The following is a 17,263-nucleotide window of genomic DNA, read 5'->3' as shown; positions in this document are numbered from 1 at the left end:
CCCAAGGTTCATTTGCTATCCAGTACAGTAGGTGGCGATAATGCTCCTTAGGAGTTAATCGCCATTAAACAAGAAGAAGAAGAAGTAGTTTCCCATGCTGAATTTAAAAATGTGTTTTGCTTGGACATGAGGCAAATCTGAGGGATCATCAGCATAAAGGCTGATTGAGGATCAGCATAAATCCTCAGCAGCACCATATTTGTTAAAGAAAAAAAAAATATTATATGCTAATATATATTGTTGCTGGCTCGTAGTAAAATGTTATTTGGGTAATCAAATTTGAGTTTAACTCAATTCCTTTGGGTATATTCAACACAAAATATTTGAATAAAGCACACATTTACATTTTATATTAAGGAAACTCATGTGTGAAACCGATGTCCAAAATGTAATTATCTAAAACCAACAACAACAAAATGTTTCAGTGCAGCTAAAGGAGAACTTGTTGGGAATATACTTCACCAAATTGTAATATTACGGAGTACAATACAAACAGTGAGTGCAGAACTACCCAAGATTATTTCTTTAGAGGAAGCATTCTGCATGAAAGTTCCAGAAGAATAGAAAAAAAAGACTGGATGATTGAAAGGTCTGATTTCTGTGTACATACTGGAAACATGTCCAAACTTTCCACAATTCACTTTATTAAACAAAGAGGTATTGTGCATTGAAATCAAATTCATGTCAAGATTTGTTCGAGCAGAGGATGTGTCAGCATTTTTTTTTATTTATCTGCAAATCATATTCACACACACACACACATCCAGGTTTGCACAACATTGTCTATTAATAAATGTAAGCAATAACAGATCAACTGTGTTTGAAGCTGTAATTGCTATTATAAATGTGAAATAGAAGAATGATGATCGCCTTTGCTATTAGATTAAAAATACATCAATAACCAAATCTACAAATGACAAATTTATAAATATGTCAAAGTGCTTTTAGTCATTGTGTCTATATAGATTTAATTGAGCTTTACACAGCATAAACATCCATGCAAATTAATTCTCTTTGAAAACCAAAAGAGACAAAATGTCAAAACGTTGTGTACACAAGGAAATGAGACATGAGTTTGCATAATTTGTCTTGATAGGCAGCAAATACAGTTCGGTAGACAATTTTAATGGTTTATAGCAGAAATAAAAACAGCATTTTAAAATGTTCATCTTACCTACTTCATGGTGATATGATGTGATAAAGATGGATGTTTAAAGAATATTGGCATACTTTAATATTCAAAAGAAATTTCCTTTTACATTTACTTGTCAAACAAATGTCTCTTATGAAAAACACCATAAAATAGACAAAGAAACTAATAAAAAACAACAATGAACAATACAATTGGATAAACACAGTTTGAGTAAAAATAAACATAATTTGTTGACATGCTTCCCATGTTCAATCTTTTATTTTACTCTCCAAGAAATCTTGGATTTTGTTGATTTTCTCTTCTTGTTGATCCAGGAGATCCAGTATGACTCCCATGGGAGTCTTCTTTAGGCCAACACCTTCAATCTTGTTCTCCAACTTGTTCTTCATACTGCGGAGTCTCAGTGAAGCGTGGATCAGGATCACTGTGGGGTAAAACAGAGAATCCACTGAGTTTGCACTATAAAATGAAAAATTGTTTAATGTTAAGGCAATTTGAAGGGTTTATTCTACCATAATGGCAGTACATTATCTTCTTACATGGCTACTTACCAAATGTATAAATTACTTGGACATAAAATACTTATATTGAAATAGTTGAAATTATTTTATTAGCTTCTAGATTGCATGGAGACAGAACACGAGCACAGACTACTTGAGTGTCTGATTCATGTATCTTAAAACCAGTATAGGCCATAGCCCACTGTCCTTGACGCTACCAGAAAATAGAGGCTGTAGAATCCTTTCTGCAGGCCAGTACACTACATATCGCATCTTTGGTGAGGAGACATGGAACCTCTGAGAGCAAAACTGACACATAGCAGTGTACAACTGTTCAGTTTCCAGCTGAAGATCACCCGAAGACCAAGCTACGCATCCGTATAAAAGTCCAGAGACTGGTGACCACAGGGGTCCAGGGGCGGTTGTACAGCATAACTGTGTTTTTCGGTTGAAACTGGAATTTTTGTGTGTAGTTTTATGTCACAACCAACCAAAAGGGGGTTTGAAAACTTTGTTTGTTGCCGTTCGCTTCATGCCATGATGGTCACAGTAGTTTCACTGTTGAAACCTGACAATGTTATTTTTCCCGGCTCGTCGACAGCAGAGAGCGAGAGAGACACTTTAGCGGACCTTCTTCAGGCCTGAAGCAAGCATCAGTATTCAGACAAGTCACCAAAAACAGTAAAACAGGCACTGAAAGTGACCTTCATGCCACCAACCAGTTTCCAGTTTGCAACACCGGTTAAAGCAAGAGGGCTGTATTGGGAACATGGGTGTTTTTTTATTTTCTGCCCAGGCCTTCTAGAGGGTCAAGGGAAGAAAAAAAAAGCCCATTATGTCTTATGTCGTTGTTTTGCAACACAGCGGTCTCCTGACACGTAACTTACAACAGCAAGACATAAATTTGTTCCTGGCTCGTGACGCCGTGGAAAGAGGGCTGGTATGTGACATGAAGGCACCTTAAATTTCTGTTTTGTGACATGGCAGTCTTCTGGAATGCTGTCAACAATAGTAAAAACAAGGTGAAACCATCATGTGTTACAGAGGTCACTTTCTCTTTCCCATCATGGCAGGGAATGTGAGAATCGAATTCCAGAAAAATGTAGCCAGGGATGTTACTCCACAGACACCGGGCCGTCCGTAGACCTGACAATTTCCTGGGCAGAGACCTTGGTAGCCAGATTGCAAATTCATGGTACAGCCCATTTAAGCAAGCACCCCAAAAGGTGGTAACACCAGAGAAAGACTCAGAGGCCGCTAGGTCTAATTTTCCTGCCTGCGGGAGAAAATTACATGCCTTTCATGAGTATGTCTCAATAATGAAAGCTCCGCAACAAAATATCCTTGACATTACAACAGATGAACATGAATGATAGCATTGCGCCAGTACGAGATGCAAATCGCCGTGGGCGCACTAAACAGGCAAAGTCACTTGAGACGGAGAAGAGAGACGTACGGCTCAAGCCGACAGCAAATGATCTTCAAACTCTTTGTGCTTTAGATCCAGTCCCTGTTCAGCTCCCTTGTGTGTTTCCTCAGGAGCTGCAGAAGGAATAGTGGAAGGAAAGCAGCTTCAGCTTTCAGAAGGAATACAAGTTGAGAGCAAAGCATCTTGAGTTCCATGTGCTCACAGTGAATGCATTCAATCTCAGCAAGAGCATGGACTCATCCCAGCTTCATATAAGTGCTCACTTTGGTGCCATGGAGTCAGATTTTCTGTTCTTCAGTGCACAATTTTCTCTAAGCCAGTGTTTGTTCCAATGACTCACATCAAAGCGAGGACTATTAATTCTCCAAAAACACGCAAGGACGTTGTTTATACGGAGTCGATTTCCGAAGCAATTGTAATAATTTTTTCCCCCAAACATTACAAGGGTCCGACGGGGACAGCTGCACTTTTTGAGGCTCGCAATTTCTCACCCACGAGGCATTATCCCCACTTGTTCCAGTTCCACGGCATCCAGATTTGGAGCTCAGTGTGTGGGAGCCATTTGGAATTTTGGCTTTGTGTCTGAGAAGTTTGGAATGCGAACGGACATCAGGTTCTTCCTCGTTTTTGTTGCCCTCCCCCTGAGCGAAAGTACGAGTTTCATAGGACATGCTCTGATGCCTAGCTCAGTGGCCATTTTCTGATGAACGAAGCATGCAAAAAAGTTACCATGTGCGTCTTCAGCCATTGCCATTAACAAAACACTGTATGAGAGAATTAATCATTGGAAGGCAAGGAACAAATATGCCCTTTTTACCTATTGTCCTTTTCGGTGTCATTCTGTGAGAATGCACATGAATAAGGCAATGGGGGAGCAGCCTCTTCCTTTCTCTCTCTCCCCTCCCTGTTCAAAGTGAACTGCTCATGGCAGAGGGGATCATGCATGGGCCGGTGAGCCCAGCCACAGGACTAGGGGGCTGGAACAAGAGAATATTCCAACTCTGAGTGCTTTGTCGGTGCCATTATTCTTTTGGCATGCTATCAGGAGATGAGAGGAAATGTAATTCGTTCTTTTCACTTTTGCACGTTCGTGGACCATGCGGGCGTTCTGGTGAGACAAGAAATGCGCACTGCAATCTCTGCTTGATTTTTTCAGTGGTGGAGACATTGATGTCTCTCTTTTCAGTCAGCTGTTGGATCTACACATGATGGTTTTACGCCCTACCAAGCGCATCGCGTTAAGGTATGACTTGGAGCTAATATTGGCGCCGTTTGTAATTTCCCTTGTATTTTCCTCCTGCGGCTCATGTTGGGGAACGAGTTGGTCAAAGAGATGCTTTTGTTCGCAAGGGTGTTTTGCTCGATCCGGGTAATACACGTTGTTCCCCATTATATGCTGGGATCAGTTTAGTGTCTAAAATGTTTTTCAGTACACAAATTTAACCCTGTATTTTACAATGGCAAACGAGCATTGAATATTTTCAGCTCGAGTTTGGGCTCTTCCTCCATGACCAAGGGTCTCTGGGCACACATAATACAACTCAATGTACGAAATAGGTCTACACATGAGCCTGATGGGCTTGATGTGTAACGAAAGAGTAAACTAAACCGAACCATATAAACGTATCACTTTCTCTACAGTTTTGCTCTTTGGTCAGTATCAGAATGAGTTCGCCGCTGGACGTGCTTTGAACGGCCAACAACCAGAATATGGTTCAGTTTCCCCCCCCAGCTTGCTGGGGAGCGAACGCAAATAAACTTTTTTTTTTTCAAACGCTTCCCGAATTCAGCTGCTGTCTCCATGACCAAGGGTCTCGAGATATGCATAACAGAATTCAAATGTTCATCGAGCACAAGTGTACACAAAATATACAATGAACAAACATCACACGTTGTCCCCCCCATAAGAATGCTGGGGCCATTGTGGAAAGCCTGCTTGCTCTCAATTCCCCTCCATGTTCACACACTCTTCCCCATTCTATGCTACGGAAGATGGTTTATCTGGCGTCCTCTGCTATAAATACATTGAGTGACTGTTTTTCAATTTGCCTAATCAAATTTGGATGTTTATTTCCATATTCAGATTGTGCCGAAGTACAGGAGCTTTCTCAGATTCGCTTTTGGGGACAAGCATATTAATTTTGTGTTCTTCCATTTGGACTTGCACTAGCACCACGCACTGTTACAAAATGTATAGATGCAGCTTTGACACCCTTGAGGCTTCAAGGCACCCACGTTTTGAATTATCTTGATGATTTTTTGCCCACTCAGAGACTTTGGCTGCCCAACATCGAGATGTCACTCAGCCATTTAGGGCTATGTGTAACCTAGACAAGAGTGTCCTGTTGCCAGGGCAACATACTATGTTTCTAGGGGTTCGCGAGCGATGCAGGCACGTCTGTCTCTAGTTCACGTTCTGTCATTTTGTCAGTGTCTATCGATGTTCAGAGTGGGACTCTACCTGAGAGAACATTTCACCAGCTTTTGGGGCTTCTGCTGTCATTCCCCCGGGCATGTTGCATGCAAGACCTTTTTCAGTGCTGAATCAAGTCAAGTGGTTTTTATTGTCGTTCAACCACATACAGTTTGAACAGTACACAGTGAAACGAGACAACGTTCCTCCAGGACCATGGTGCTACATAAAACAACATAGGACAAACACAGAACCACTGACATATGCGTTCAGTCTCTTCAAAGTGACAGATGGGTGCTACCGAACTCTGATAACATGAAAACAGACCCGCCTTTTGGTGTTGGCCGTTTCATTGGGACAGGTGTGTCGTCCCAAAGTTATAACGACAGACCCATCCTCCACGGTTTGGGGTGCAGTATACAAGGGTCTCCAGCCTACGGAGTTTGGATGGGCCAGTGACAATATTGGCACAAACAGTCTGAAAATGTTCACGGTGCTGCTGGTGTTGAATTAAACACATGGCTGCTGGTGGGAAGCCATGTCCTCATCCGGTCAGACAACAGGACAGTGGTGTCCTACATCAATCGCCAAGGAGGACTGCGTTCTCATTACATGCAGAGACTGGCATGTCGCATTCTTCTGTGGGCACGGAAGATGTGCCATCTCTACGAGCAGTGCATGTCCCGGGCTGGTTGAATTTGGGGGTGGATCTCCTGTCCAGACAGGGCTTGATGTGCGGAAAGTGGACATTGCATCCTCAGATTATGGAACAAATCTGGAGAAGGGTCGGCAGAGAGGAAGTGGACCAGTTCACTTCGAGGGAGACATCACACTGTCCCCTCTGGTTTCCCCCTCGCCCCGGCAACGCTGGGCATTGATGCGATGGCGCATCAGTGGCCGACAATGCGTATTTACGCATTTCCACAGTTCAGTCTGATGTACGCAGTTCTGCAGAGAGCTCGGGTGGATCAGGTACAGCTTGTGTTAGTGGCGCCGTTTTGGGCATATCAAGTATGGTTTTCGACTCTGGTCTCTCTCCTAGAGGAAATGCCTTGGGAGATTCCAGTCAGAACAGACATGTTGTCTCAGGCTCAGGACAGCATTTGGCAACCCCGGCCAGACTTGTGGAAGTTATGGGTATGGCCCCTCAATGGGGCACTCTTTTAAATGATTGATTATCCTCCACTGTGGTTGATACCATTTTGAATGCTAGAGCGTCATCAACTAGGAAGCTTTATAAGTTCAAGTGTCGTATTTTTGCTTCTTGATGTCTAGCACAAGGTGAAAATCCAGTTCACTGCTCTGTCGGTACGGTGCTGGATTTCCAAGAGCGTTTTGGAGGCAGGGTGCCCAGACAATGCTTACAGTTATTGCTGCTATAGCGGCTGAGCATGTGCTCATGAATGGAGTCTGTCATTAGACCTTCTCTTGTCTTGGGTTTTATGCACGGGATACGCAGGCTTGTGTTGTTTTAGAGGCGCTCTTGGTTGCTCCGTTTGAGCCCTTGGCAACAGTCACTGGGAAGTTTCTGACTCTTAAAATGGCCCTGCTAATAGCATTGTGATCGTTTAAAAGTGTGGGTAATGTGCATGCCCTGTCGATCAATCCCTTATGTATGGAATTTGTGCCAGGGTGTTTAAGAGTGGTGTTAAGACCTCGTTTGGGCCATTTGCCCATTGTAGTTTCTACATAATTTAGCTTGTAGACTATTAATTTTCATCCTTTCTTTCCTCCCCCATTTGATTCAGAGGAGCATGAATGATTGCATATGTTTTGCCCAGCTTTGGGAGTTTATGTTGACCGTACTAGCCAATGGCATAAGTCAGAGCAGTTGTGTGTGTGCTTTGGTGGCCGCAACATGGGTGTTTCGGTGTCCAAGCAAAGATGGTCTCATTGGCTTACTGATGCAGTTTCAAGTGCTTACGAAATGCGCGGTTTACCTTCGCCTTTAGGAATTCAAGCCTGTTCTATAAGGAGCATGGCATACTCGTGCCTTCCTGCAGAAAATCTGACTCTATGGAACCAAAGTGAGATTTTATGAAGTCCGTAACATACCTCCCTAGAGGCGTCGCTTAATTGCCACCAGCCAATAAATTGACATGATTGTACAAGGGCCTCAGGCCATGTGACACTCAGGGCATGTCCCAATGCGATTACGCAGCATCTTGTTACCACTCAAGGAACCAGGGTTACATTTCATGTAACTGAGATGGTTTTCAAATTCTTGTGGAAACATTTGTAAAACACGGTCTTCAAAAATACATCGTTATTCAAATGGTTCTTAATTTTTCACTGAAAGAAAAACACAAAGTAACAATGCAAAGCAACAATGCAATCGATATCAAAATCGTAAGAATTTAAAGAATAAGCTGTCCATCAAAGCACACAGCAACAAGAAAATGAATCCATTTGCTGAAAGGGTGCTACGATTAGGGTAGATTTGACTTCCAGAGCACAAGAGATGTTCTCGCAATCCTGAAGAGGAAAAAATCCAGATGATGTGCAATTGTGCCCCTGCTTATATGCACGCAACACAACAAGCGCCACCTGCCAATATGTAATTGCTGTGATTTAATAAGGTTTCAGAGATCTGGGGGCATATAAAGCTGTTTAGAGTTAAATTTTAATTTAAGTGTGTCATAACTCTAAGAATAATGGAATTTTACTCTTATTCCTAGACTTAAGAATAAGTGTGATTCATAAGTGTTAAGACTTGGTCTCAGCTCCTAAATTGTTTAAGAGTGCTGAAGAGGTATTAGTAACGAGTAGCATAATAGCTCACGTTATTAACATGTTCTACGGCGACAACACACTCTACAACAAAGAAAAATGTATGTGTTGGACTTATAATAGTGGAATTTGGGCATATGTATTTTGTAGTTGAGTGAAATTAAATCCATTAATATTATTTTTTATTGCAGCACATTAAACAAAAAGGGTACAGAGCTGAAAAAAAGTCCAAACCGAAACGCTTTAATGTAAAATATAAAATGTTTTATAAAAGCTCATTGTTAAATGTGAGGTGTCAGGTACTTGATACATTGCTTCTACAGTTTAATGTGTTTGAGAGATGTTTTTTTCTTTAACCTAAAATATATTTATTGGCATTTTGTGCAGATACAACATCTTGTGTGTATTATATATATATATATATATATATCAAAAACAATTTTTTAAAATAAAAACAACTGCTTTTTCCCCCAAATCAATTTCAAAAGTCTCAAAGACTTTAGAACAAAACTCTGTCAGTCCTGGACAGGAGTGTGAACATGTGAGTGTGATTGGCTAGAGATTGTCTGCACCTATTGCAAATGTCGCTTCTGTATGGGTATATTTTGGCTAGTCTGGCATGCCAGACTCTTCATTCTCTATGAAGAATCTTGCATTGCATCAAACTGTCCGCCAAAAAGCTTTTTTTGTTTTTTTTCATCGCTCTCTTTCTCATCTGACCCTAGAGCCCATCTGAAGTTCCAGTAGTGTCTGGCAAACTGAAGATGCTTGAGTTTGTTGTTGGATGAGACCAGAGGCTTTTTTTCTTGAAACCCTCCCAAACAACTTGTGTTCATGTTTGTGACATCTGATTGTAGTTGGACACTCTGACCCCAAGACCCAACTAATTCCTACAATTCTCCAGCTGTGATCCTTGGAGATTTCTTTGGTCATTCGAACAATCCTCATCTCTGTGTGTGGAGACAATATAGACACATGTCCTCTTTCAGGCTGATTCTTAAGATCTCCAGTTGATTAGAACTAGTTAGTTATTGCCCTGGTGGTGGAAATTGGTATTTTCAATGCTTTAGCTAATTTCTTATAGCCATTATATTTTGATTATTGGTTGAATTTTTTTTTCCCCCCTCCTTTCGATTAGTTTACTTCAGTTAAAGCAGCGTTTCCCAACCGCTGTGTGCTGTGAAAGATTTTCAGCTGTGCCATGGAAAATTATAAAAATTCCACAAAATATATAAACACATGAAAAAAAAATAAAAATAATTTCAGGGATGCCAACTCCTCACCTTTTGGATAAATTTGCCATTGTGAAACCATAATCGGTAACTTTTGTGATTGTGAAGAGTAATGATTAAATGTGCAAAAGAGACGTTTACACATGTTAAGGGTCTTTCATCTGACTCACATCAGCGCTGCAGAATACATTGAAGTCTATGAAGTGACATCACACCAGAGTGTTTTTCACACACATGTTTTTGCTTCACACATAATGTCTTTGAGAGTACCAAGCAAGAAATATTTAAAACTCTCAATTTTTTTTAAGAGAAATTGAATGTCTCATCATTTCTTCTAAACATAAATTAGTCCTTTTATTACTTTCTGCCATCAAAGCAACTGCAAGCTTTTTTTCTCCCTCCAAAATGCATGTTTTCAATGTTTATTGTGCACATCTCCCGCTTTTTTACGTGGCAAACTCATAAAATCACCCCTCTGTCAACGGAGCATTGACACCTTAACTCAACTCGTGAAATGTGATTTACAATGATGAAAGAACATTATTGAAACTCAAAATGATTATTATTTGTCTATTATTGTGGTCTTTTCTGATAAAAGCCATGCTCAGCAGTTTAAATAGGCTACTGTAGGAAAATGATCTCCTTTGTGTTTATAATTCTTACACTGAAGTCAGTAGATTTGTAGCCATGCAAGTTTTAATAAAGGAGAAGGACGTTATTGACCCTCACTATTATTGTTGTCTTTTTGGATGAAAAATAATGCTCGGACTGAAGGATGACTATAGATCTGCTTTGTTCTTTTAAAATATTAAAAGCTCAAGATTGCTATGGAAAGGGGTGAATGCCACCCAAACCCGTTCTTTATTTCATGGACTCGAGATGAACATACAGTATTTTACTTGAAGCAATAAGCAATACAAGCAGTACACAACATATATATTTTATAAAAACAAATATGTCTTAATATTGCATACCAATTTTTTGCCTAGAGTATTCCAAGTGCTCACATTTTAATTAATCAGTGGTAGCCATTTTAATGCTTTTTATTTTTTGCAAATTGTACATTAAGATAAATAAATAAAAAAAACATTATGCTATTTTGAATAACCATTCATAACATACTCTATAAATGACATGTGTAATTCATTCATTTGCATGTTATGTTTTATTTCAAATAAACTCTAAAGTTAATGAATCACCTCCTTTTTTTAAAATATTAAATGAGATTGGACAACATACCACATATTTTAACTAATTTTGTTTAAAATTCAAGAATCTGAAGGAAACGATCCAAATTCATTTATAATAGTTTTAAGCAAATCCCATTTATGTTCACAATCCAGACTTATATTATTCATTTTAAATGTTACTTTCTCTATTTGGTATACTTCCTAAATGTTTTCTCTCCATCTTTGAAATTGTGGGGGTTCTGGTTTAAGCCAGGTTTTGTAATCTGTTTCAAAGCTGCTATTCTGATTACCCTAAATATATTTTGTTCAGATTTATTTCTTAAGGACAAATTACATTTTACCCAAAATAAGATTTTCTGGATGTATTTCTATTGTGCAATTAAATATTAAATTAAATTGACAAATTATTGGAATGAAGTGATTAGACAGATTAGAGTACTCGCATAGAATTTGACTGCAATTAGCTTTTTTTTCCTCCACAATTTCTCCAACAATCCCCTTTTAACAGCTGTTGTAGTTACTTTGAATAACAGGTGTTATAACAAATCTCATTTGTATCTTCCAAGCATATTCCCTCCAAACACTGGATTGAGTAGTATGGAATGCATTACATGATATTTCTTGCCAGTCTTGTGGACTAATTTTTATTTTTAATTCATCCTCCTACCAACATATAACTTTATTCAGAGTGTCCTGTATATCTCTTTCAAGTGCACTCTTTAAAATTCCTAACATATTTATTGGATTAGGTGTATTGTATCAATTATATAAATTATTAATGGATGCATTTCCTTTTGTATTTCTTTTACTTTAACTTCTGTTAATATAAATGAATATCTAACCTGTAAATACATTTTTGCTAGGTTTGAAAAGATATCCATTCGTTTATCGATGAACAGTTGGTGATATATTTTCAGACCTCTATCTGCCCAAAACTTCAATGTATTATCTAATCTATTTGCCATGAAGTCAGGATCTTTAGCAATTTCTTGTAAATTAACAATATCTTTCTTAATTTTACTATCTTTCTTTTTTCTAACCAAAAGTACTATTAATACAAATATTACTAATAGATTCCCCCATTTGATAAATTTCCATCTTCCTCCCATTTCACTTTAGATTTGCATTCATTCAGATCAATATAGGTTGAATTTGGGCAGCTTTATAATAATTTATTAAATTTGGGAATTCTAGTCCTCCCAGCCTTTTTGACAACTTATGAATTTTAAGACTAATTCTAGGTTTTTTGGTATCCCATATTTATTTACAAAGTAGTTTATTCCACTGTCTAAAACACTTTTTGATACCAACTGGTAGATTTTGAAAATGGAAAATAAACTTAGGCAGAGTATTCATCTTAGTCTCTATTTGTTTTGTAATCAATAGTAGCCTATATTTAGTTTTGAATGATAACCTTTTCAATTCAAATAAATATGCAAGCTTTTATATTTGAAATGCATTTAGGCTTTTAAAATTATTAAGCCGGTGTGTTCTTGTCGTGGGCCTATATGAATTCACTTAAGATATACCAGCTATTATATATCTATATCACAAAGAATTCGTTTGCAGCCGTCGTCTTGAGGTCTCGTAGCAGCCACTGTTTCTTCTTGTTGTGTAAATGTCTTTAATTGCTTTATAATTTTACAGTTATCTCTTGTAACGTGTAAATCATGTGTTTTAAGTCTTCCCAATTTCATGCTGAACTCTTGAGCAGTGTAAATGCATTATATATATATTTTATTGTAATATTGTTTTAATACAATGTCTTGTGTAATGTAATTGAAATTAAATTCCTATTTCCATAATCATCAGCTTTCAATAGAGAGAAATCCTGCAGAGTCTCTCGTGAGAAGTTCTCGCACATGATTGGTTGTGTGCTGCAAATGTCACTCATTCATGTGCACAATCGTGTAATCTAATCTTAAAGTCAGGATCAGTACCCTGAGTTGACAGAGCGAGCTGCATCATGGTACCATCTGGATGTGAAATATGACGGCGCGAACGCATCGCAACGCTCAGTGTCTCTTGAGATTCTGCAAAGTAGTGGTAATATGCTCGTTTATCTCAAGAATTTCCGGTAAAAACAGTTTAGCGTACATATCGTATACCCAACAGGATCTCTTGGACATCGATTCTTGCAATTCTGACATCGTTATTAGAGTACTTCCAGAGATCGTTAACCAACAGGACCTCCGAACATCCCCACACCGACTGGAGGGCTCTTCAGACGGACACGCAAACAACGCCGCAGGGGGTCACGCGGTGGAATTCGACCGAGGCTAAAGCTAACTCCACATCGACTCGCTGTTCCAAGCCTTTTCCTCCCCAATGTTCGCTTGCTGGTGAACAAAATGGATGAACTGCTGCTGTGGATCACCACACACAGAATGATGACTGCAACATCGTGATTTTCAAAGAAACTTGGCTTAACAGCGGAATACCCAACAGCGCAATTGAGCTAGCTGGACACTGCCTCCTCCGTGCGGACAGAATAGCTGATGACTGCGGTAAGACCTGAGGTGGGGGTTTGTGCATTTATGTTAACAAAACGTGGTGCACAGACACCACCATCACCGAGAGTCACTGCTCAGCTAACCTTGAGTATCTCATGGTTAAGTGTACACCTTTCTATTTGCCCAGAGAGTTTACATCAACTGTAGTAACAGCAGCCTACATACCATCGGATGCTAATGCCAAGATTGCCATGAAAGAACTGTATTCTGCTATCAGTAAATGACAAACTCTGTATCCAGAGGCAGCCTACATTGTCGCGGGTGACTTCAACCACTCAAATTTAAAAGACTGTACTGCCTAAATTCTATCAAAATGTATCATGCCCCACAAGAGGAAAGATTTTAGACCAAGTCTACACAAATATAGCTGATGCATACAAAGCTGCTCCCCTCCCCCATCTAGGACACTGTGATCACCTCTCCGTTTCTACTGCCCAAGTATTAAGCACTCATCAAACGTGTGAAACCAACAGGAAGGACAGTCAAAGTGTGGCCAGAGGGAGTTGACTCGGCACTTTAGCAGCGTTTTGGAAACACTGACTGGAGAGTGTTCGCAACACGGACATTGATTCATATGCCTCCTCCGTTCTGGACTGTATCAACTCAAACATCAACAGTGTCACCACCCTCAAACGGATTACCACTTTCCCTAATCAGAAGCCATGGATGAACAGTGAGGTCAGACTTCTGCTGAAAGCACGAGACATTGCATTCAGATCAGGTGATGCTCAAGCCTATATCTTATCCAGGGCTAACCTGAATAGGGGCATCAAAAAGGCGAAGCACAACCACAAGCTAAGGATTGAGGATCACTTCAAGGACAAACCTCACGCATGTGGCAAGGCATCACAGACTCAGGGCTCTACAGTGCGAGTATTTCACTCGCATTTGCCCCTAAAAATAGATATGTGTGAACTGGAAAAATTATTTACGAGCACAGTGTGCGATTAAAGAATACAAACGTAACCCCCCCTTTTAAGATATTTGTTTAAAAATTACAAAACCCACATTCCACAAGTGGAGTTTTCTGTGATGACGCGGTCCAGTCAGAGAGAGAAAGGTGAACAATGGAAAAAAGCAGCGCTATAGGCGACATCACGTTTTATTTTAAGCGAAAAGGAGGAGAAAGAGGAATTTGGTGAGGGGGATTCGCAAGGTTCAACTAACGAAGTCTCTTCACAAGGTTTACCGGAGACGGCTAACGTTAGGGATGCTGAGAGCAAAGCTAACGTGACCACAGCTGTCACTTCAATGTCCACTGTAGCTGGTGGAAGGAGAACATATAGATTCAATGCAAATTGTCTCAAAATGTTCCCATGGCTAGAGTTAAAAAACAACCTCATGTTCTGCAAATATTGTAGAGGGCAGAAACAGGTGGGCAACTCATCCTTTGTATCAGGAAACCCACATCTGAAATGGTGATGGGTCATTTGCGAACGAGTCAGCTCTTGTAGGTGAACGTTGGGAGCCGGCTCGCATATCAGAATCTATTTATACAAATATTTTAAAAAATTAAGATATGAATAATCAAAAGATTTAAAAATAATGACAACTAATTGAATAATATAGGCCTAAATGCCCAAAAGATGCGTGAGGGAGGGCGGAGCCAACTTATGCTGTTAAGATTGTATTTATATGCACTTTGTTTATATACATTGAAAAATTATACTTTAAATGCACACGTGAAATAACATCTTTCTTTTTTACATTTATTTCAATTTGTGGGATGCTGCAGTTTTGCTAATTATTTATTTTTCTTTGATATGGTGCATTATTCTATTATCGGTAGGCTACCGCCGCTATCTCCATGCATACTACACAGTTTGCGTAGGGCATCAACTCCCTAGGAGGGCACCAGAAAGTTCACTGGCTGCCCTTACTCCTTCGCTATACGTAATTAAAGGTCCCGAAAGCAATTGCGGAACATAGACAATCGCTTCACGCTCATATCACACGTAGGTCATCAATTTGGCCAGTGGTGGCCCTGTCTATTATGCTGTTCAGACTGTATTCGTTTTATATGCACTTTGTTTATATACAATAAGTTATAAACTTATTGGAGTGGTGGTGGCGTAGTGGCTAAAGCACAGGGCTGTTAATCAGGGCTGTTAATCAGAAGGTTGCTGGTTCGAACCCCACGGCCACCACCATTGTGCCCTTGAGCAAGGCACTTAACTCCAGGTTGTTCCGGGGGGATTGTCCCTGTAATAAGGGCACTGTAAGTCGCTTTGGATAAAAGCGTCTGCCAAATGCATAAATGTAAATGTAAATGTAATAAACATTTAAATGCAAATGTTTAATAATAGTATTATTTTTCTTAACAAATCAATGCATTTTTAAATAAATTGTGGTTAAGGTAGAGTGTAATTTCATTTAATAATTGAATTCAATTTGTTTTAACACCAATTATGAAAAGAGCCGGAATGCCCATTGTTAATCTGAAAAGAGATAGTGTAGCGAAACTTCTCACGGTGGCATAGTATGCCAGACGGTCAACATACAAAAGCAGCTGGACAACCGATATCCTTTGATTTTAGTAGGCATGGGTTCAATGTGTGATTTGGGAGGTATGTGCTGTACCACAGATGTGTGTCCCTTAGTACATGCACACACACTCATACACGCAGTATAAATATGTATGTAATAAATTGTTTGTTAATAAACTCTGTATTTAATTTTCACTGTGCTCCTAAATTTTTTCATTTTGGAGCGCATGTACTCTTTGGGAAAAAAGTTAGCGTAGAGCCCTGAGACTACAAAGCTATTAACTCCACCCCCCTTGTCACCGACACCCCCTTGCCTGATGAGCTGAACCACTTCTATGGCCACTTCGATAGGGACAACAAGGAAGTGGCCATCAAGGCTGTGGTCTCTGCGGTTCACCAGCCCCTCTCACTCTCCACCACTGATGTGTGTGTGGCACTGAGCAGGATTAATGCACGCAAGTCTGCTGGTCCTGATGGTATCCCCGGACGTGTACTCGGGGCCTGTGCTGTGCAGCTGACTGAGATTTGGACTGACATATTTAATCTGTCACTAGCCCAAGCAGCTGTCCACGTGTGCTTTAAAACCACCTCCATCGTGCCAGTGCTAAAACACTCCAATGCAACAAGCCTTGATGACTACCGCCCAGTTGCACTCACCCCCATCATTATGAAGTGCTTCGAGAGGCTGGTCCTGGCCCATCTCAAGACCTGCTTACCACCCTCACTGGACCCCTTCCAATTCGCCTACCATCAGAACAGGAGCACAAAGGATGCCATCTCTACGGCACTTCACTCTGCCCTGTCCCACCTTGACAATAGAAACACCTATGTGAGAATGCAGTTCATTGACTTTAGTTCAGCATTCAACACCATCATCCCCTCCAAACTGATCACCAAACTCTGTGAACTGGGCATCAATTCCTCCCTAAGGAACTGGATTCAGGTGGAGCGTGTCACCAGCTTCAAGTTATTGGGTGTCCACATCTCGGAGAACCTCTCTTGGACCCTCAACACCTCTACCCTGATCAAGAAGGCTCACCAGCGTCTCTTCTTTCTGAGGAGACTCAAGAAGGTCCACCTGTCTCCTCAGATCCTGGTGAACTTCTACCGCTGCACCATCGAGAGCATCCTCACCAACTGTGTCACAGTTTGGTATAGCAACTGCTCTGCCCATGACCGGAAAGTACTGCAGAGGGTGGTGAAAACCGCCCAATGCGTCACCGGTTCCCCTCACTTCCTTCCATCGAGGCCATCCAGGGCAAACGATGCGCAGCATCATCAAAGAATGTTCCCACCCCAACCACAGACCGTTCACCCCACTCCCCTCCGGGAGGCTTTTCAGGTCTCTCCACACCCGAACCAGCAGTTTTAGAGGAAGCTTCTTTCCTGTGGCTCTCACCCTACTGAAATTTAGCTCTGCAACCCGGAGACAATTGACCCCCCCAGACAATTTGCACTACCCTATCCCATCCATTCTGTTCTATTTACTTGTTTAAAAATGTACATACTGTAATTACACCTATACATAGCCATATTCTACTGCTCTTCATACTATCCATCCTGCACATACACTTATTCTTACTGTTCTTATAATGTTACCACACTGCACATAGCTGT

General features: G+C 40.4%; 1 protein-coding gene across 1 annotated transcript in view; it reads right to left on the bottom strand.

Moving 5' to 3' along the window:
• Positions 1–621: 621 nt before the first annotated feature.
• LOC127619008 (PRA1 family protein 3-like) overlaps positions 622–17,263 on the bottom strand; it is a 32,616-nt gene continuing 15,974 nt past the window's right edge. The window contains exon 3 of the mRNA XM_052091738.1: positions 622–1,577. Coding sequence (XP_051947698.1) covers positions 1,402–1,577 — 176 coding nt within the window. The 3' untranslated portion in view covers positions 622–1,401. The remainder of the gene's footprint in view (positions 1,578–17,263) is intronic.

The sequence above is a fragment of the Xyrauchen texanus genome, chromosome 25 (assembly GCF_025860055.1).
Source record: "Xyrauchen texanus isolate HMW12.3.18 chromosome 25, RBS_HiC_50CHRs, whole genome shotgun sequence".
Lineage (NCBI taxonomy): Eukaryota > Metazoa > Chordata > Actinopteri > Cypriniformes > Catostomidae > Xyrauchen > Xyrauchen texanus.
The sequence above is the reverse complement of the archived record's forward strand: the minus strand, read 5'-3'. Positions and strand labels throughout refer to the sequence as shown.